Source organism: Orycteropus afer, unplaced genomic scaffold, assembly GCF_000298275.1.
Source record: "Orycteropus afer afer isolate SDZICR_OR568_19922 unplaced genomic scaffold, OryAfe1.0 scaffold00268, whole genome shotgun sequence".
In the NCBI taxonomy this organism is placed as follows: Eukaryota; Metazoa; Chordata; class Mammalia; order Tubulidentata; family Orycteropodidae; genus Orycteropus; species Orycteropus afer.
The window spans coordinates 428,861-450,449 of record NW_006921855.1 but is presented as its reverse complement, the minus strand read 5'-3'; the positions used below and the strand labels follow the sequence as shown (position 1 = coordinate 450,449).

General features: G+C 37.3%; 1 protein-coding gene across 1 annotated transcript in view; it reads right to left on the bottom strand.

Moving 5' to 3' along the window:
* Positions 1–21,589, bottom strand: part of GALNTL6 (polypeptide N-acetylgalactosaminyltransferase like 6) — a 533,789-nt gene that overhangs the window by 190,425 nt on the left and 321,775 nt on the right. The window contains exon 6 of the mRNA XM_007950340.2: positions 21,428–21,545. Within this exon, the coding sequence (XP_007948531.2) occupies positions 21,428–21,545 (118 nt within the window). The remainder of the gene's footprint in view (positions 1–21,427; positions 21,546–21,589) is intronic.

Here is a 21,589-nt window from a genome sequence, read left to right as displayed (position 1 = left end):
CATAAAGTTTTCCAGTAATATATTAGACAGGGTTTCACTGCTATTCATAAGATGTTCACTGGTCATTTCTTTGAGAAGTGGATGGATCCTTCTTTCTTCCAAGTCTGTGGTTGAGTGAATAAGGGGTTGAGGAAAATGAACTAACCTGTGGTCCAGATCCAGGGAGAGAGGCCACAAAGGAGAACATTTAACAAATTGCCAATTTCCTCTGGTAGCATAATGCCTAAGGCACTTGACCCCTAACCAGAATGCTGGCAGTTCAAACCCACCAGCCACTCCTCAGAAGGAAACTTGGGCAATCTACTTCCGTAGTGATACTGCCTTGGAAACCCAAGGAGGGGTCACTATGAGTTGGATACGACTTGACAGCAGTGAGTTTGGTTTGGTGCATCATTCAATATTTTTCCCATGTTGTTGTTGTTGTTGTTGTTATGTGCCATCGAGTCGGCTCCTTCAATACTGCAACTTGAGGGTTGATTTTTTTCTTCAGTTCTTTCAGCTTGAGAAATGCTGAGTGTGTTATTCCCTTTTGGTTTTCTAAATCCAGGTCTTTGCACATTTCATTATAATACTTTACTTTGTCTTCTCGTACTGCTCTTTGAATTCTATTGCTCAGCTCTTTTGTCTTGTCATTTCTTCCTTTTGCTTTGGCTACTCTCCATTTATCAGCAAGTTTGAGTCTTCTCTGACATCCATTTTGGTCTTTTCTTATTTTCCAGTCTTTTTAATGACTGTTTGCGTTCTTCATGTATGATGTTCTTGATGTTATCCCACAACTGGTATGGTTTTCTGTCATTAGTGTTCAGTGCATCAAATCTATTTTTCAGATGGTCTTGAAATTCAGGTGGGATATAATCAAGGTCATATTTGGGCTCTCATGAACTTGTTTTAATTATCTTCAGCTTCAACTTGAACTTGCATATGAGCAATTTATGACCTCTTCCACAGTTAGCTCCTGACCTTGTTTTGACTGATAATACTGAGCTTCTCTATTGTCTCTTTCCACAGAAGTAGTAAATCTAATTCCTGTGTTTTTCATCTGCTGAGGTCCACATGTATAGCTGCTATTTATGTTGCTGAAGAAAGGTATTTACAGTGAGTAATTTGTTGGTCTTGCAAAATTATATTATGTGATCTCTGACATCATTTCTATCACCAGGACCATATTTTCCAACCACTAATGATTCTTATTTCCAACTTTCACATTCTAATCACCAGTAATAATCAATACATCTTGATTGCATGTTTGGTCAATTTCAGACTGCAGAAATTGGTGAAAATCTTCAATTTCTACATCTTTGACTTCAGTGGTTGGTACATGAATTTGAATAATAATAGTGTCAATAATATTTGTATAATAATAGTAGTAGTCTTCCTTTTAGGCAAATAGATATTATTCTATAACTGACAGCATTGTACTTCAGGATAGATCTTGCAACATTCTTTGTGATGATGAATCCCTCTCAATATGTCATTCCTGGCATAGTAGACATACGATTGTCTGATTTTAAAATGGCCAAGACCAGTCCTTTTCAGTTCACTAATACCTAGAATATTGGTCTCTATGTGTTTCATTTCATTTTTGACAACTTCCAATTTTCCTAGACTCATAATCTGCATATTCCATCTTCCAATGATTAATAGATGTTTGCAGCTCCCCCCCCCCCCCATTTTGAGTTGTGCTCCATCAGCAAATGAAGGAACTTTACTCCATCCACATCATTAAGATTGACTCTGCTTCGAGGGGGTAGCTCTTCTCCAGTTGTAATTTGAGTGCCTTTAGATTTGAGGGGCTCATCTTCTGGTACTATATCAGACAATGTTTCAGGGCTATTCATACAGTTTTCCAGTAATGTATCAGACAATGTTTCACTGGTATTTATAAAGTTTTCATTGGGCAATTTTTTCAGAAGTGGATGGTCTTTCCTTCTTCTGAGTCTGTCTCAGTCTGGAAGCTGTGCTGAAACCTGTCCACCATGGGTGACCTGCTGGTGTTTGGAATACCTGTGACATAGTTTCCAGCCTCACAGCAACATGCAAGCCACCACAGTACAATAGAATGACCGATGAGCTGTGGGATGAAAATTTAGGTTTCTCATTTTTTCCATCTGTCCAAATAATAAGATAAATATTGCATGTGTGAGTTTACCTGCAGGTCACATGATTATAAATGATATTGCTCAAACTCAAAACCAAACTCACTACAATTGAGTTGATTTGATACACAGTGACCTCACCATGGGTTTCTGAGCCAGTATCTCCACGGAAGTAGATTGCCCAATCTTCCTTCTGAAATTGCTAGGCTGACAATGTACCCATTTTAAATTTTGAAAGATAATTTTTGACTTCCCATTGAGCTTGTACCAGTTTTCACTACTGTAACTGGGTGTCTTTGTGTGTCTGTTTCACCAAACCTTTGCCAACATGCTGTGTTATCAAAGTTTTTAAGTGTTGCCAATCTACTAAGTGAAAAATATCTCATTATAGTTTTAATTTTCATTTATTTGTCATAATTGAGGATACTTTTCCATGTGTAAGGATCTCTGGTGGCGTAGTGTCTAAGGCATTTGACTGCTAACAAGAAGGCTGGTAACTCATCAGCCACTCCTTAGAAGGAAGACTGGGGAATCTACTTCTGTAGAGATTCCACCTTGGAAACCCAAGGAGTGGTCTCTATGAGTCGGAATCAACCCAATGGCTGTGAGTTGTTTTTTTTTTTTTTAGTTATTATTATTATTTTTTCATGTTTAAAGGCCATTTATATTTACTGTTCTGTGAACTTTTGCAATTATTTTGGGTCCATTTAAATCTTGTACCACTGAGATCTCTGTTTATGCATGCAAATTTTATTCTGTAGTTTATTTTCTGCTATAATTATCTCCCTATTATTTTTTCCAATATTATTTTTTGTTATTCTATTATCTGTTTTCTCTTATGAAATAGAATCACTTTGTCTCATTCCAAAAAGTTTCATGTTGCCATTTTTATTGAGATTACATTAAATTTATGAGTATGCTTAGAGAGAACTGTCTTCTTTATGAATTTTAATTTATTCAAGTCTTTTTTGTGTGTGTCCCTCAGTAGTAGTATAACATTTCTTGATAGATGTCTAACATATTTCTTGTTATGTTTATTCCCAGTTATTTCTTTTTATTTTTTGCTGCTATTGTAAATTATGTTTTTTTTTCTTTTGAGTGATTGTTTGTATATATGCAGGTTATTATCTTCTATATATTTTTATTATTTTTTAAATCCAGGCAACTTACTGAATCTCTTATTGTTTATAGTATTTTTCAGGCTAGCTCACTTTCCAAATTTTATACCTCTTATCTCATCTTTGTCTAATTGAATTGCATAGCATCTCAAGAATAATAAATAATAAATAATATTAAACAAATATTTAGTGGGAAAATTCTTAGAGTTTTGTAATTAAGCAAAGTAATGGCCTTTTAGCTAAGATATAGTCATGTAAATCTATGTTTATATTTTAATTATGCTAAGGATTTTTATTTAATCACATTTTGATCAAAAATGGATTGTGAATTTTATTAAATGCTTTCATATTACCTGTTAAGATGACCACAATCTTTTAAATTTACTATAAGGTGATTTAGGAGTTCTGGTGGTGCAGTGCTTAAAGCATTTCAAACCCACCAGGAAGGAAGATGAAGCAATCTACTTCTGTAAAGATTTGAAGCCTTGGAAACCAATGGGAGTTTCTGTAAGTCAGAATTGACTTGATGTCAGTGGGTTTGGTTTGGTTTTTGGTTTATTATGTGAATTATATTAATAATCCCAATATTGAAACATATCTATGACAGTTGCATTTATTCTGGCATATTAGTCTTTGAATAATTATTGTGTTCTGAAATCTTTCATTATTTATTTATGTAATGTTAGTATTTATAAGTAAAGACCAATTGCTAGGGTTTGGTAAGGTTTGGTAAGGTGTAGGGTTTGGTAAGTTGTAGGGTCAGCAAAAGTGAAGAAAAACCTCAATGAGATTAATCGACACAATAGCCTCAATAATGATTTCAAACATTGAAGATCACAGAGATGATAAAGGGGTGGGCAATGTTTTGTTCCTTAGTACATAAGGTTGCCATAAGTCAGAGCTGGCTGGATGGCAATAGCAACAACAATAACATTTCTAAGTAAATATCTGTCATATGTTTTTTTTTTTTTGGTACATTTTATGTCATGTTTTACTGTCAATATGCTAGTTTTATAACTAATTTAGATATTTGAGAATGATTTTTGAAAAATATTGAAGTTTTATGTTCCCAAACAGTTTGAAACTTTATTTTTTGGAGGAGATAACATTTTGACAATTTTTTTCTATTTTTTCTGTCATTATTGGCCAATGTGATAGGCAGGATTTTGAGATAGTCCTCAAGATTTCCAATCTCTGGTACACATGTCCTTGTATTTTCTCCTTTTGAATGTGGGTGAGACTGTAAATTTAATGAATTTCATATGAAAAAGGTGAAGGTATTTTGGCAAATTTAAATATGGTCCCAAATCAGTTGAGTTAATCACAACAAGTAGAGTCTGGCCTAACTGGTGAGCCCTAAAAAGGGATTGCGCTTTTCTTGAAAGCAGAGATTTGAAGATTGAAGTCCAGGATAAATTCTGCTGTTGGCTTTGAGGAAGTAAGTTGCCATCTTGTGTGCTGGCCTAAGAAGGGAACCATATGACAAGAACCTATGAGCCACCTCTAGGAGATAAGAGTGTTCTCCAGATTAAGGCCAGTCAGACAATGGGAAGTTCAATCATAAAAACATAAATAAATGGATTCTACCAACAATCTAAGAAAGCTTAGATGAAGATCTTTCCCTAGTCAAGCTCCCAGATGAGGCCATTGCTGGTTGATACTTTGATTTTAGCCTTAGAGGTCTTTAGCTGAGGACCTTGCAAAAATAATCTGGACTCCTGACGCATGTACTGTGAGGTTATAATATTACTAAATTTGTGATTATCTGTAATGCAATAGTATAGAATGAATTTAGTCAATTTAGGTTTTCTTTCTTTTTTTTTTTTTGAGGTTAGTTTTGTTTTGTCATTTAGATCTTCTTAATACAATACATAGAATTGAACAGAATGATCTCTTATAATTATTTTAGTGTTCTCTAGATTTATGTTTTTACCTCATTATTGTTTTTGAATTTATATATATTTTTTACTTTTTCTTTTTTAAAGGCTAGATAATCATTTTTTAATTCATTTATCTGTTTCCATTATCCATCTATGTTGTTGTTGTTGTTATGTGCCGTTGAGTCGGACCCGACCCATAGCGACCCCTCCTTGGGTTTCTGAGGCAGTATCACTACTGAAGTAGATAGCCCCATCGTCCTTCTGAGGAGTGGCTGGTGGGTTTGAACTGCCAGCCTTCTGGTTAGCAGTCAAGTGCCTTAGGCACTATGCTACCAGAGCTCCTTATCCATCTATAGCTCTTACTAATTACTTATTTTTGAGTATAAACCCCAGATCTCACACTTCCAGTTTTTGATTTTCCAACTCAATATCTGTTCTTAGATTTATTAGTTTTTCATTGTCATTTTCTTAAGTTTTTTTTATTTTTCATTTACAAGCTGGATTTGGATATTATACCAATTATTTTTTGTTCTTTCTTTCTCTTGTTGATGTAGTAATTTAAAATCTAAATCTTTTTCTGATACAAATTAACTTTATCTCATGGGTTATGATATATAGCAGCTTAATAATTTTAATATTTCCTTTTCATGCATTTAACATGAGCTACTTTCCCTTTCATATCAGTTTGCTCTACTACTTTTTAACTTTGTTCATGTATTTCATTTTGTCACTTTTTCTCAACTTGAGCCTCCATGTCCCCCTATATTTTCAAAATATCCCTTCTCCTTTGTGTTTCTTTCAAAATGACTTTCATTTTGTGATAGTTTTATTTTTGTTTTCTCTTATATCCTGACTCTGCCATCTCATTTTTATCTCCTGTTGTCTTTTGATAATTTTGTCTAATGTTATAAGTCTGAGCATTTAATTATTGTTTTACAGAGTAAATTCCTTTATTAACCTATTTAGAAATATTTATAGCAATCTATAACAACATTATTTTGGTGAGTTTTCTTCATTTCTCCTGGCCTTGTCCTTTCACCTTATGGTATCTTTATATGTATTTCCTTTAAAAATTATTACTCATTTTTGAAGAGGGCAAGTTCTTACAGGATACTTGTATAAGGTTTATGTGGGGAGAAGCCATATTTTTATGCAAGTAATGCGTGTCTTGGAAGAAGTACAGCTGGAATGCTCCCTTGAAGGGCGAATGGCCAGACTTCGTCTCAACTATTTGGTCATGTTGTCAGACGGAATCAGTCCCTGGAGAAGGTTATCATGCTAGATAAAGTATTGCTGTTGTTGTTATGTGCCATCAAGTTAGGCCTGACTCATAGGGACCCCTCCTTTGGTTTCCGAGGTGATATCACTATTGAAGTAGTTTGCCCAACCTTCCTTCTGAGGAATGGCTGGTGGGTTTGAACCACCAGCCTTCTCGTTAGCAGTCAAGTGCCTTAGGTACTACACTACCAGAGCTCCTAGATAAAGTATGTTGTTGTTGTTATGTGCTGTCAAGTCAGACCCAACTCATAGCGACCTCTCTTTTGGTTTCCAAGGCAGTATCACTACGGAAGTAGATTGCCCCATCTTCCTTCCAAGGAGTGGCTGGTAGGTTTGAACCATCACCCTTCTGGTTAGCAGTCAAGAGATAAAGTACAGGGTCAGTGAAAAAGGGAAAGACCATCAACAAGATTGGCTGACATAATAGCTGCAACAATGGGCTCAAGCATAGCAGGGTTGTGAGGATGGTGCAGGACCAGTCACTGTTTCATTCTGTTGTGCACAGGGTCACTATGAGTCAGAGGCTACTCAACAGGTCTTAACTACAGCAATGTGTGCATTATATGGTTTTTGTGCAACCCCCTCACACATTAGTTTCTAGCTACATTAAGTGTGTTATATGCATGTGCGTGCTTTTTTATATGAGTGTGTTATTTGCAAAAAAATAGGGTAATGTTGAGTATCTTTCCTCCACTCTGCCTCACTAACTGTTTGCTTCCTGCAAATATTTGTCTGTAATACCTCTTTCAGAACATCTTTCTAAGCCCACATTTGCTGCCTCTCCTTTGAGCCCAAATCATGGCTACCAGGAATCACATCTGCTACTATTGTTTCAAACAAAGGATTATTGGTTTCCCCCTTTTATTGTTGTTGTAGTTAGCTGACGCTGAGTTGGCCCCTGAGTCATGGTCACCCCAGGCACAGTGGAAGAAAATATTGCCTGATTCTGTGCCATCCTTAAGATTGGTTGCAGATTGAACCATTGCGATCCATAGAGTTTTCACTGGCTGCTTATCAGAAGTAGATTGCCAGTCCTTTCTTCTTAGTATGTTTTAGAGTGGAAGTGCCACTTAAAGCTGTTCAGCATTATAGCAACATGCAAACCTTCTCTGACAGATGGGTGGTGGCTGTTCATGAGATTCATTGGAATATAGCCTGTGTCTCCTGCAGGGAAGGCAAGAATTCTACCATTGGATCACCAATGCTTTCTTTTCCCCTTTTGGATGTGCCAACTCTTTTGCAGAATTTATATATGCTTGTGTTAAATAAAATCCATGTTTGTTCTTAAGAAATTCTAAAATGAGGTTAAGCCCTATAATATATGACTTACTAAGCAATAATAATTCCATAATGATGGCTGTTATCTTGTTTGAGTAAGGAACTGAATGTTCTTTACTCAGTGATTAGTCTCAATTATTTATACTCAAATAACCATTACTTTGGAAGATAATAAAAAATTAAAACTTCATGAAATCATAACAAGAGTTGTCAAGTATCATAATTAATAAAGATCAGACATGGAAAAACTGCATTTCCTTTTAAAAGTAGTTTCAGAGTGACAGTAGCCACTTTTTTTTTTTTTTTACCAAGAGGATACAGTCTTTTATTTTACCAGCTTTAAAAAAAAAAAAAAAAAAAATCAGGCTAACATTCTGAACAAACCCAGATTCGAATCCTTGCTTTGATATTAACTAGAATGGGCTGTCTTTGAAATTATAAAATAAAAATGATGATTTTTCTATCATGCATTAGTGTTGAATAAGAAATGAAGTTTCATGGCCTTTAAGTGCTAAGTCATAATTTTCCTTATCAAGAAATCAAACAACAGTTATTGTTACTGTAGGAAGAATAGAGTGACCAGAACTTTGGGTTCTTGGTAGCTCTATGTGAAGAGTTTTATGTCATTACTAAACAAAAACAACCTCATTGCTGTGAAGTTGATTCTGACTCATGGAAACCCCATACATTACAGTAGGATGGGCTCATAGGGTTTCATGGCTGTGACCTCTCAGAAGTGGATTTCCAGGCCTTTCTTCAGGAGTGCCACTGGGTGTGTTTGAACCACCAACCTTTTTGTTAGTCATCAGGAACAAACAGGTTGCACCACTTGCCCAAATGCCCTGCCATTGAATCAGATCCGACTCATAGAGACCCCTCCTTGGGTTTACCAGGTGAATCACTATGGAAGTAGATTGTTCAAACTTCCTTCCAAGGGTTTGAACTGCCAGCCTTCTGGTTACAGTCAAATGGCTTAGGCACTATGCCACCAGAGCTCCCTTGTACCACCAGGGACCCATTATGTCATAAAGGAGTACAAAATAAATGAGGTAATACCTATTAAAATCTCAGTTATTTTTCAACTCACTTTAAGTGATATATATTTGTATGTGGCATGATTATAACTTGAAGTATTAATTTGGTTGTGCTCAATGTGTTTTCTTTCCTCTTTTATCTCTCCAAGAGCATTTTCCTCTCCTAGGAGCTCTGGTAGCATAGTGGCTAAGGCACTTGACTGCTAACCAGAAGGCTGGAGGTTCAAACCCACCAGCCACTCCTCGGAAGGAAGGTTGGGCATTCCTACTTCCGTAGTGATACTGCTTCGGAAACCCAAGGAGGGGTCGCTATGAGTCGGGGCCGACTTGATGGCAAACAACAACAATAATTACCAAAGTAAGGCAAAGAAACAGAGTGAGAGCAAGGAAGCAGAGGCAGGAATCCAGGTAAGCCTGGGAACCCAGGCCACAGACCTCCCAAGCATCAGGAAAGCCCAGGAAAGCAGAGCAAAAGCTTGGGGGTGGGACCAGGACAGAGCAAGGAAGCAAAGGCAGGAATCCAGGTAAGGCTGGGAACCCAGGCCACGGCCCTCCCAAGTGGCGGGAAAGCCAAGGAAAACAGAGAAAAAGCCAGGAGTGGGGGGACCAGGACAGAGCAAGGAAGCAGGCAGGGATCCAGGTAAGGCTGGGGACCCAGGCTACACCCCTCCCAAGTGGTGAGAAAGAGGCAGGGATCTATATAAGGGGAGGGTGAGGAGGATGGAGAGGTTTTGAACAGTTAAGGGAGACAAACTTCTCTGTCAGTTTGTCCTACTGTGGTGGCGTGTTGCTGTGAGGCTTGAGGCTGTGCCACCAGTGTCTCAAACCAAGCAGGGTTGCACATGGGCACAGGTTTCAACAGCTTACAGACTGAGACAGATTAAGAAGAAGGAGGAAGCCATCCACTTCTCAAAGAATTGACCAGGGAAAACCTTATAAATAGCAGAGAAACACTGTCTGATATATTACTGTGCAACTTTAGGAATAGATCAGAAACATTGTCTGATACAGTGCAGAACGATAAGCCACTTAGGTTGGAAGGCTCTCAAAATAGGATCGGGAAAGAGCTGCATCATCAGAGTAAAACCAGCCTTAATGATATGGTTAAGGTAAAGCTTTAGAGACCTCCATTTGCTGACGTGGCACAAATCAAATTGAGGAAAAACAGCTACAAACATCCATTAATAATCAGAACATGGAACGTATTAAACATGAATCTAGGAACATTGGAAGTTGTCAAAATTAAATGGAACACATAAAGATTGATATCCTAGGCATTAGAGAGCTGAAATGAACTGGTTTTGGCCATTTTGAATCAGACAACCATGTAGTCTCCTATGCTGGGAATGACAATTTGAAGAGGAATGGTGTAGTGTTCATTATTACAAAGGATGTTTCAAGATCTGTCCTGAAATACAATGCTGTCAATGATAGGATAATATCCATATGCCTACAAGGAAGACCTGTTAATATGACTATTATTCAAATTTATGCACCAACCACCAAAGCCAAAGATGAGGAAATTGAAGATTTTTATCAACTTCTGCAGTCTGAAATTAACCAAACATGCAATCAGGATGTGTTATTTATCACTGGTGACTGGAATGCAAAAGTTGGAAACAAAGAATCACCAATAGTTGGAAAATTTGGCCTTGGTGACAGAAATGATGCTGGAAATCGCATGATAGAATTTTGCAAGACCAATGACTTATACATTGCAAGTACCTTTTTTCAACATCACAAACAACAGCTATACATGTGGGCTTTGGCAGATGGAATACACAAGAATCAGATTGACTACATCTGTGGTAAGAGGTGATGGAAAAGCTCAATATCTTCAGCCAAAACAAGGCCAGGAGCTGATTGTGCAACAGACCAGCAACTCCTCATATGCAAGTTCAACTTGAAGTTGAAGATAGTTAAATCAAGTCCACAAGAGCCAAAATATGATCTTCAATATATCCCTCCTGAATTTAGAGACCATCTAAAGAATAGATTCGATGCATTGAACACCAATGACCGAAAACCAGAAGAATTGTGGAATGACATAAAAAACATCACCCATGAAAAAAGCAAGAGGTCACTAGAAAGACAAGAAAAGAAGAAAAGACCAAAATGGATGACAAAAGAGACTCTGAAACTTGCCCTTGAGTAGAGAGTAGCTAAAACAAATGGAGGAAATGACAAGATAAAAGAGCTGAACAGAAGATTTCAAAGAGCAGCTCAAGTACACAAAGCCAATTACTATAATGAAATGTGCAAAGAATTTCCTCAAAAGGGAAGAACATGCTTGGCATTTCTCAAGCTGAAAGAACTGAGAAAAAAAAATTAAGTCTTGAGTTGCAATATTGAAAGATTCTATGGGCAAAATATTAAATGATGGAGGAAGCATCAAAAGAAGATGGAAGGAATACACAGAGTCACTGCACCATAAAGAACTGCTAGATCTTCACCCATTTCAGAAGGTGCCATATGATTAAGAACCCATGGTACTGAAAGAAGAAGTTGAAGCTGCACTGAAGGAATTGACAAAGAATAAGGCTCCAGGAATTGACAGAATATCCAATGAGATGTTTCAACAAACAGATGCCCCACTGGAGGCACTCACTCGGTTATGCCAAGAGATTTGGAAAACAGCTACCTGGCCAACTGACTGGAAGAGATCCATATTTGTACCCATTCCAAAGAAAGGTGATCCCACAGAATATGGAAATTATAGAACAATATCATTAATATCGCACGCAAGTAAGATCTTACTGAAGATAATTCAAAAATGGTTGCAGCAGAATATTGACAGAGAATTTCCAGAGGTGCAAGCTGGATTCAGAAGAGAACGTGGAACAAGGGATATCATAGCTGTTGTCCGATGGATCTTGGCTCAAGGCAAAGAATACCAGAAAGATGTTTCCTTGTGTTTTATTAACTATGCAAAGGCATTTGATTGTGTGGATCATGACAAATTATGGATAACCTTGAGAAGAATGGGAATTCCCAAATACTTGATTGTACTCATGAGGAACCTGCACCTTGACCAGGAGGCTGTCGTTTGAAAGGAACAAGGGGACACTGTTGTTGTTGTTGTTATGTGCCGTCAAGTCGGCCCCGACTCATAGCGACCCCTCCTTGGGTTTCCGAGGCAGTATCACTACGGAAGTAGGATTGCCCAACCTTCCTTCCGAGGAGTGGCTGGTGGGTTTGAACCACCAGCCGTCTGGTTAGCAGGCAAGTACATGGTTTAAAATCAAGAAGGGAGTGCATCAGGGTTGTATCCTTTCCCCATACTTGTTCAATCTACATGCTGAGCAAATAATCCAAGAAGCTGGACTACATGTAGAAAAATGCAGCATTAGGATTGGAGGAAGAATCATTAACAACCTGAAATATGCAGATGATACAACTTTGCTTGCTGAAAATGAGGATGACTTGAGGCACTTGCTGATGAAGACTGAAGAATACAGTCTGCAGTATGGATTACATGTCAATATAAAGAAAACAAAAATCCTCACAACTTGACCTATAAACAGCATCATGATAAATGGAGAAAGGATGGAAGTTGTCAAAGACTTCACATTGTTTGGTTCTACAATAGATGCCAATGGAAGCAGCAGTCAGGACATCAGATGATGTATAGCACTGGGAAAGTTGGCTGCAAGGGACCTCTTTCAAGTGCTGAGGAGCAAGGATGTCTCCTTGAGGACTAAGGTGTGCCTGACACAAGTCATGATATTTTCAATCTCCTCGTATGCATGTGAGAGCTGGACAATGAATAAGGAAGACAAAAGAAGAATTGATGCTTTTGGGTTGTGGTGTTGGTGAAGAATGCTGAGAGTACCATGGACTGCTAAAAGAGCTAACAAATCTGTCCTGAAGCAAGTGCAGCTGGAATGTTCCCTGGGAGTGAGAATGGCCAGACTTCATCTCACCTATTTTGGTCATGTTGTCAGAAGGGACCATTCCCTGGAGAAAGATGTCATCTTGGTAAAGTGGAGGGTCGACGAAAGAGGGGAAGTCCCTCAGTGAGATGCATTGACAGAATGGCTGCGATGATGTGGTCAAGTATAGCAAGCATCATGGAGCTGGCGCGAGACTGGGTGATGTTTCGTTCTGCTGTGCATAGGGTGGCAATGAGTCGGACATGAATCGACGGCACCTAACAACAACAACAGTTACCAAAGTTGAAACAAAGATTTAAAGACACCCCAGAGTCTTATTTTAGGACTAATTTTTCCCCCTCCCTTCAGAGAGACTAGGTAAGATTGGGTCTCAGAGGAGGGAAAAGAAGTGGTAACTGAAAAAACAGGAGAGGAAGAGAGTCTCAAAGACTAGTGCGCAGTCTGCAAGAGACAGTGGGGAGGAGCTCTTCTTCAAGGGTGGCTCCCCCTACAAACTCATATAAGACATTTGTTCAATAGTCCTGGGCACCTGTAATCCTCCTGGACAGAGGTCAGGAAACTGGGGCACGAGGGTAGGTATGAAGACCAAAAGGTCAGACCCAAACTGAGCAACAGATGTGAAATTTGCCTTCCTGCAACAGCAGATTGAGCCTACCTCTCTGCTACTTAAGCCTTTTCCTGTCTCTTTTATTAGACTGAAAACTTTTTAGAGTAAGGACTGACTCTGTGCCTAATCAATTTAATGTACTAACTATCACTCTCCATTCCTTCCGATAAAGCATATTGAATGATGCTCATATATGGAAAGCCTATGTTGAATCCAGACTACACTGAATAGACCTGTATACCTTTGCCCCTAAATATAGTAGTTAATTGATCATACATGCTTACCTCAAAGGCAATGAATATGTTTTTTACTCAAGTATGATTGTACTAGTATTTACTATAATTGTGCAATTTAATGAGACATTACTTAAAATGATAAAATATGTGAATATGACAAGAGAAACAAAATAATTGGTTATGTCAAAACTAATTTAAATAATTTGGAAGGATTCAGGAGTTGCTGAAAAGAATTGCTGTCAAATTAGATGTGGATGAAGTAACAAATAAAGATTGAGTAAAATCCTGAAAAAACCACAAGGATTCTAGTGCTGCATCAAGGTAGCTTCAAAGTATCTTTAGGTTTTCATTCCAACTGAAAAGAATCCAATCATAGACATTGTGTTATGGATGTGGTTTTTGCATCTCTAGTTTCATTTCAATAGTAGACTCATGCAGAAGATAAAGCTCTGGCTCCCCTGACATCACAAGATTGGTGAGTAAATGTGCATTCTAAGTTTTACTTTAGAGAAAATTTTTAATGTATTTTTTAAATATATTTTTTATGTTTTAATTGACTTTTATGTTTGATGGAAAAAATACCCATTACAATGGCCCTTGATTCAAGGGCTTTTATTGGGCTTACTTTGCTTTTTTCTGCAGACTCTAGCTAGCATGATATATGGGCTCAAAGTGGAAGGTGTTGGTTAATGTATCTAGAGAGAATAAGCGAATTTCTCAAGAGCAGAGCAAAGTCTGACTGATTAGTTAAAATAAATAGGGACATAAAATGGAAGTTTCATCTTTTTTGTGAAGGAGAGGAAAACATGATTTGGTTTGCAGTGTAGACTGTTTTTGTTGGGTGTTGTCTAGTCAGCTCCTACTCATAGGGGCTCTATGTAACGGAATGAAACACGGCCCCATCCTGTGCCATCTTCCCAATCCTTGCAATGCTTGAGTCCATCATTGCAGCCACGGTTAATCCATCTCATTGAGGGTCTTCTCCTTCTTTGCTGACCCTCCACTTTACTGAGCATGATATCCTTCTCCATGGACTGGTCCTTTTAGACAATGTGACCAAAGTAGGTGAGCTGAAGTCTGGCCATTTCACTTTCAAGAAACATTTTGGCTACACTTCTTCTAGGACAGATTTGTTCATTCTGGCATTCCATGGTATTTTCATTATTCTTCACCAACACCACAATCAAAGCCATTAACTCTCCTTCAGTCTTCTTTAATTATTGCACATGCATATAAAGTTACTGAAAATACCACAGCTTGGGTTAGGAGCACCTTAGTCTTCAAAGTGACATCTTTGCTCCTTAAGAGTATAAAGAGATTTTTTTTCACATCAGATTCACCCATTGCAATATGTCCTATGATTTCTTGACTGCTGCTTCCAAGGGTGTTGATTTTGGAAGCAGAGAACTTCAATCTTATCTCCATTTATTATGATGCTGCTTGTTTGTCTGGTTGTGAGGAGTTTTGTTTTCTTTGTATTCAGGTGTAATCCATACTACAGACTGAAGACTAGCCTTTCATCTTCATCAGTAAGTACTTCAAGTCATCTTCACTTTCAGTAAGCAAGGTTGTATCATCTGCATATCTGCATATTGCGGGTCGTTAATGAGTCTTCTTCTAATCCTGATGTCATGTTCTTCTTCATGTAGTTTAGATTCTTTGATTATTTGTTCAGCATACAGATTGAATAAGCATGGTGAAAGGATACAACACTGATGCATACCCTTCCTGATTTTAAATCTATCAGTATTCCTTTGTTCTGTTTGAATGACAGCCTCTTGGTCTGTGTACAAGTTCTTCATGTAGATTAAGGCAGATAGTTTATGGAAAGTCTTGTGGTATGATTAAATATGTTAATTTGTTTTGTTTGCTAATTCAGAACAACTGTGAACTTTTAGGAGAAGCAAATAAAGCAATTTAGGAAAAAATGAATGAAAATTTGAATAGATTGAAAGAGGAAAAAGTTAGAAGAAGGGAGACTAGGAAAGAGCCTACAGTACATGTCCTGAATCATTACAGTGAATATGAACTTAAAATATTTTGAACTATAATATGGGTGAGGAATCATGGTGAATTAATCCTACAGGCTGCTAGTGGAGAATAAGCTCTTTCAGAGCAAGAATATTCTCACACTGATTTTTGAATCTCAAGAGCTTGGCACAGTTTTGGCACACTGTAACCAGTAAGTTGAATGAATTACTGACTGATAATGGCTGAAAGATTGTGAGAGGTAAATTAATGTTTCTTTCAATATCTGCATCTTAAGCCAATGACATAGGAAAGACTATAGCATACTACAAAAGTAGTTATATAGCGTGTTATGATCCATTAAAAGTGGTTTTTAAAATAAGCTGTGGGACTCCCTGGTTGGTTTGGTTGATTATAGAAGTTACAGTACCCATACTTATCTCATTGGGAGCCTTGAAGCACAGGTGAAGCTATTGATCAAAAACTCTTCTTTGGACTACAGAGGGCCCAAGAAATATTGGATTAATGTGTAAATATTATGAGGAGGTACTGGGTGTGGAAAAGGGCAATTTAATGTTCTTTCCATAAGACCCAAACTTCAAATCTTGTGTAAGAGGGGTTTGTGGAATAGAGTCCCTGGGCTTCATTCTAAATTGCTTTTAGATGCCTAGTTGACATTTATTGTTCACTTTTCTTTTTAGCATTTTCTGAGAGGCGATTCCTGTGATCAAAAGACTGATCTTTTGAAATGGCTAACATTTGAAATGTATGTAAAAATGCACTCTGGAAAAGCAGAGCCTTTAATGGCTTTAGCATTATTTGTTTAAGTTAAACAGTAGAAAACATTTAGAGGTGTGGACTTTCTCTTTCATGTCTGCACTGTGCAATCTGTCTTGGCCACCACTTTGTTTCCAGGTGCAACTCCAAATTGAGTACCTGGAACAATGCCTGGCATAAATTAGACTCTCAATAAAAGCTTGTTGAATGACTGGCTAGATGCATCTTTTTCCTCCCTAGCAGCTGGCTAACCTAGCAGCATTTGAAAGACAGCTGGATAATTCTTGGCCACGTAAGACTCCAGATTCGCGTTATAAAAGACTGAAGACTGGGCACACTGCAAAGAGAGAATTTCTCTAGAGAGCTCTTTTCTTCCACTGACTCCTGCAAATTCTAACATGCTGGCTTTTATGTTACGGTATGAATTCTACTCATCTAGTCAGATCTTAGAAAAAGGAAGGAAATGTATTTATAGAGAAAAAGGGTTGAGGAGAACTCCTATCCAAATACCATTTGACCCAAAACTGAGCTCTTAATATAAAGGCAGGAAATCTTTGTATTCAATGATGGAATCCTATTACAAGCTTTGTTAAGATGATTCTCTGGTTGGAAAGAAAACAATAGATAAAAATGACTGATAACTACAGGTCATAGAAATCCTCTTGAATTTAAATTGTAGACTTAAAAAAAACAATTTCTATCTTATAGTATGATATAGACTAGCATAGTGCCTAAAGGACTTGATTGCTAACCAGAAGGCTGGCAGTTCAAACCCACCAGCCACTCCTTGGAAAGAAGGTTGGGCAATCTACAGTGATACTGCCTTGGAAACCCAAGGAGGGGTTGCTATGAGTCGGGGCTGACTCAATGGCACATAACAACAACAGGGAACTCTCAATTATCATATATATTACCTTAGCTATAAATGCTGACCAATGTTTATCTTACAGTGCTTTACACACTGTAAAATTAATCACACCTTATGGGACACGTAAAAAATGCAGTAGTTTGACTTTTTTCCTTTATTTTTATTACCACTTAACAGAGCTAATTGTGTACAACTCTATTGATACATTTCACGTGGAAAAAATTCTTTTGCCTCCAATACAAATTTTACCAAAGTTTGGTTAAGTTTGTGTCCCTCATGTTAAAAACACTAACAGGGAGGGACAGGAACCCCAAGGTCAGCACACAATAGTAAGAAGAATGAAGGGCTACATTTAGAATGGGACCCTGTAAGACATAGCTGTTGCCAAAGAATCTATCATTCCAACTAAACAACCTGGGGCAATTTAGTCCTGAACTTCCAGCACTGTTGCCATGGTTTCTAGACCACAATGACAAGGCTGGATTCCAATTATATCCTTCAGAATGACAGATAACTGAAAAATAGGAAATGGGGTAATAAAATCTCAGGTCACCCAGAAGAGATGTGATGATACAAGTGACAGAGAAGTGAGAAATGCAAGTTTATATTTGTCTAAAAAACACCTTTGTGATTTACAATGCAAAAATACATTCTGCCAACTCTCTAGACTTTCAAGAGCAATTTTATCCTTCACCCGGTTCATTATTCAAAGCCAGGTATCTCTTATTTAATAGAAATTTCCTTAATAGCATTTTAAACTTGGAGAATTCATGAATAAAGATAATTTAAGAAAAAAAAATCCTTGAACTGTGAAAAGTAAATTAATAAAAGGTATCCCTTGAATTCTGATAATATTGTAAATAGAGCAATACTATGTTTTTTTTTTTTTTTTTTCCTCTCTTTATAGCTGGGGTCAAATTTTGTATTTGTTTTTTCCAGAAGGTATTTTTGTAAAATTTGCATCCAGCTAATATCTAGGACAATCCTACTTCCGTAGGAAGGGGTCCCCAAGGAGGGGTCGCTATGAGTCGGGACCGACTCGACGGCAAAAACAACAACAACATCTAGGATATATCTGATAAAAAATTGTATTTTGGCATAACATTTTCTGCTGTGTTATTAAATTATAATGAAGACAGCAGCTTCTGTGAGAGCAATCCTCATACAAAGATCAAAAGGTTAACAGTGAAGTTAGCAATTGTGTCTGTAGATACAACTTGGGTGCTAAATTTCTGCATTTGCTACACTTAAGGCAGAAATGGAGCATTTTAATCCCTCATTGACACTACCAAAAACCCAAATCAAACCTACTGCCATCAAGTTGACTCTGACTTATAGCAACCCTATAGGATAAAGTAGAACCACAACATACGGTTTCCAAGGGATGGCAGTGAGTTGTTTTTTTTTTTTGAGTCTTTAGAAGCAGACTGCCTCATCTTTTCCCTGAGAGCCTAGTGGGTTGGAGCTACCAACCTTCCAGCTGGCAGCCAAGTACTTAAGCATTATACAACAAGGGCTACTCAATGATACTAGGTAGTTTATTTAATTTCTTTAATTTTGAGTTTTTTCCTCTGTAAACTAGTAATACCTACCTCTTAGAGTTGTTATTTTAAAGTATATAATACTAAGTTATGCAGTATAAATACATGTAAAGCGCTTAGCTCAATATCTGGCACATAATTCTAAGTTATTATATCTTTTGCCACATACCCTGTAACAAAGAGTACAACAGAACCCAACAGACATTTGTAAATTCAAAGTTTGAAAAAAAGGTAAAACAACCCAAAACACAAAGCTACTTTAGATGTGATTTAATTGATAGTGAAACAAAAGCACTAATCTAAAAAATGGTGTTTCAAGGATGATTGCCAGCATAGTTGAAAGGAAGCATTCTAGATGTCTTAAAGCCTTCAATTATGTCTTAAAGCCTTCAATCATGACTCCTAAGTTTCTCTTTTGGAGTGTTTATTTTATCACACTTTGAGGACATAACATTTCCATTGACACATAGCACATAACTGTTACAGTTTTATAAATATCATTTTATCATTTGATTTTTCTATATAAAGTTTAAAAGATATTCTGTATTCTTCTGAAGTGTGACTTTTGCTACATTAAGATGCAATATTTTCCTCAGCAATAATCAGATTTGATTTTATAATGGAAGCTATTAAGACAGCCTGATCTACTTTGTAGGAGATTTCTGTATGTCAAATGTTGCAAGAATTAATTTTATGCTTCTATATAAGTAATGAGTATGATAAAGGAAAAAAATAAAGAAAAATTACCCTTTTGTACCCTCTCCTCTCTGAGACTACCTTTAAATACATCTTGGCAATTTGGAGTATAATCTTTTTTTTTTTTTTTTTTTGTTTCCATTCTTGCCCTCTGAGTTATCTCCTTGTGCAACTGCTGCCCTTCTAATCACCCATGGTTGATTGTACTAAGGAGTACCCTACCTGGTGTAATCCTTCACCCCATCCCATAGGCCTGTTTATTATTTGGCTGGAAGCCACGAGGAGTGAATTTAAATTCCAGGCCCAAAGGCTGAGCAGGGACCATAGTCTCGGGAGTTTCACCAGTCTCTGTCAGACCAGTAAGCCTGTCTTTTTTTTTAATGATTTTGAGTTTCATTCCACATTTTTCTCCCACGCTATCCAGGATTTCCAATTTTGACTCCTTTGGCATTGGTAGCTGGGCACCATCCCATTCTTCTGGCCTCAGAGTCATGTAAGCTTAGGTTCCCTGTGATCCACTGGTCCCTTGGACTATTTTTTTCCCCTTGTGTCTTTGATTTTCTCCACTCTTCTTTGCTCTGAACGAAGAGAGACCAATTGTTCATTTTAGATGGCCACTCACAAACTTTTAAGAGTCCACTTGTGATTAACCAAGGTAGGATATAGTATGTTATGCCAACTGAGCTTGATGTCCCTCGTGACCATGGTCTCAAGTCTATTGGTCAAGCAACTCCCTCCCTCAAAGTGTTTGGCTTTGGCTAAGAAGTTATCTGAACTTTGTCCTCTGTTAGCTCTATTATGTTTATGGGCATTCTTATAGCACTTACAGATACATAAGAAGAAATATTATCTGCCAAACTTATATATGGTCAGGGTATACTCTCTTTTGCCTATCCATACCTGATCACTTTGCCCGTTTACCTATGTATCCACCTATAGATCAATTTGTTATTACTGATAATGTAGTACTGTGTTTGTAAAAGTGTTTATTTTTGTTGCCTGTATCTCTTGTGCACCTCTTTGTATCTTCCTTCTTCTTAATGTTATTGTATTGGTCCCTCACTTTTGGTATATCGCCTTTCCCTTCACCAAAATTGATACTTGTCTCTTACCTATCTAGCAATTTTTCCTCCTCTCTTCTTCCATCCCTGGTAACCAACAAAAAAAGTTTCCTTCCATACATAAACCTTTCCTTGACTTTTTACAACAGTGTACTAATACGATATTTGTCCTTCTATGAATGACTTATTTCACTCAGCAAAATGTCCTCCAAGTTCATCCACGTTATGTGGCGTTTTGGATTAGACAGATCTTTATGATTCAGACATTGAGATTTTCTGTCAAAAATTATACTTGAAACTCAAATAATGGCTCAAACTATTCAAAATCTATTGAATTCCTTTAAAACTATATTCAAATGTTCAAGCACATTTGATATATTGCCTTTCCCTTCACCCAAATCAATACTTGTCTCTTACTTACCTAGCACTTTTCCCTGGAGTACAACCTTTTGCACAGTTTTTTTTTTTTTTTTTTTGCTTTGTTTATCTTTTCTTTACATGTTGTGGGAAATATTTTTCATTTATAAACGTTATAATTTGATACTTTATCATATACATATATATCATATATAATATTTATATCATTACATATATGAGGTATATAATTTTAGTGAGAGTTTATGGACAAAGCAAGTACAGACCTAGGGTAATTTCAGATAAAAACAGAAAAACAGACTTATTTGAATTATTACATTTTTTTAATCATGTGGCTACATTGCTATATAGGAGCTCTGGTAGCATAGTGCCTAAGGCACTTGACTGCTAACCAAAAGGCTGGCAGTTCAAACCACCAGCCACTCCTCGGAAGGAAGGTTGGGCAATCCTACTTCCGTAGTGATACTGCCTGGGAAACTCAAGGAGGGGTCGCTATGAGTCGGGGCTGACTCGACGGCAAATAGCAACAACAACAACAACAACATTGCTATATAAACATCAGAAGGAAGTCACTTCTGTCATCTAAAAGCTGACTTGGGAAAGCAATAACTATTTTCATTATTAAGGCTTCTCGCCACATAGGACAGAATGGAAAATGATGATATTTTGTTAGAATTGTCACAATTATCCTGACACAGTGTTAGAGGGTCTTGCGGCTTACCTTAAAAGAGATTTCATACTGTTCTCCTCCCCAGATTTCTAAACCTGGATCATAGCCACCCAATTCCCAAAACCATTTTCGATCCACAGCAAACAGACCTCCAGCCATAACAGGGGACCTGTGAAATGAAATAAAATAATCTTTAAAGGACTAGGAACATCA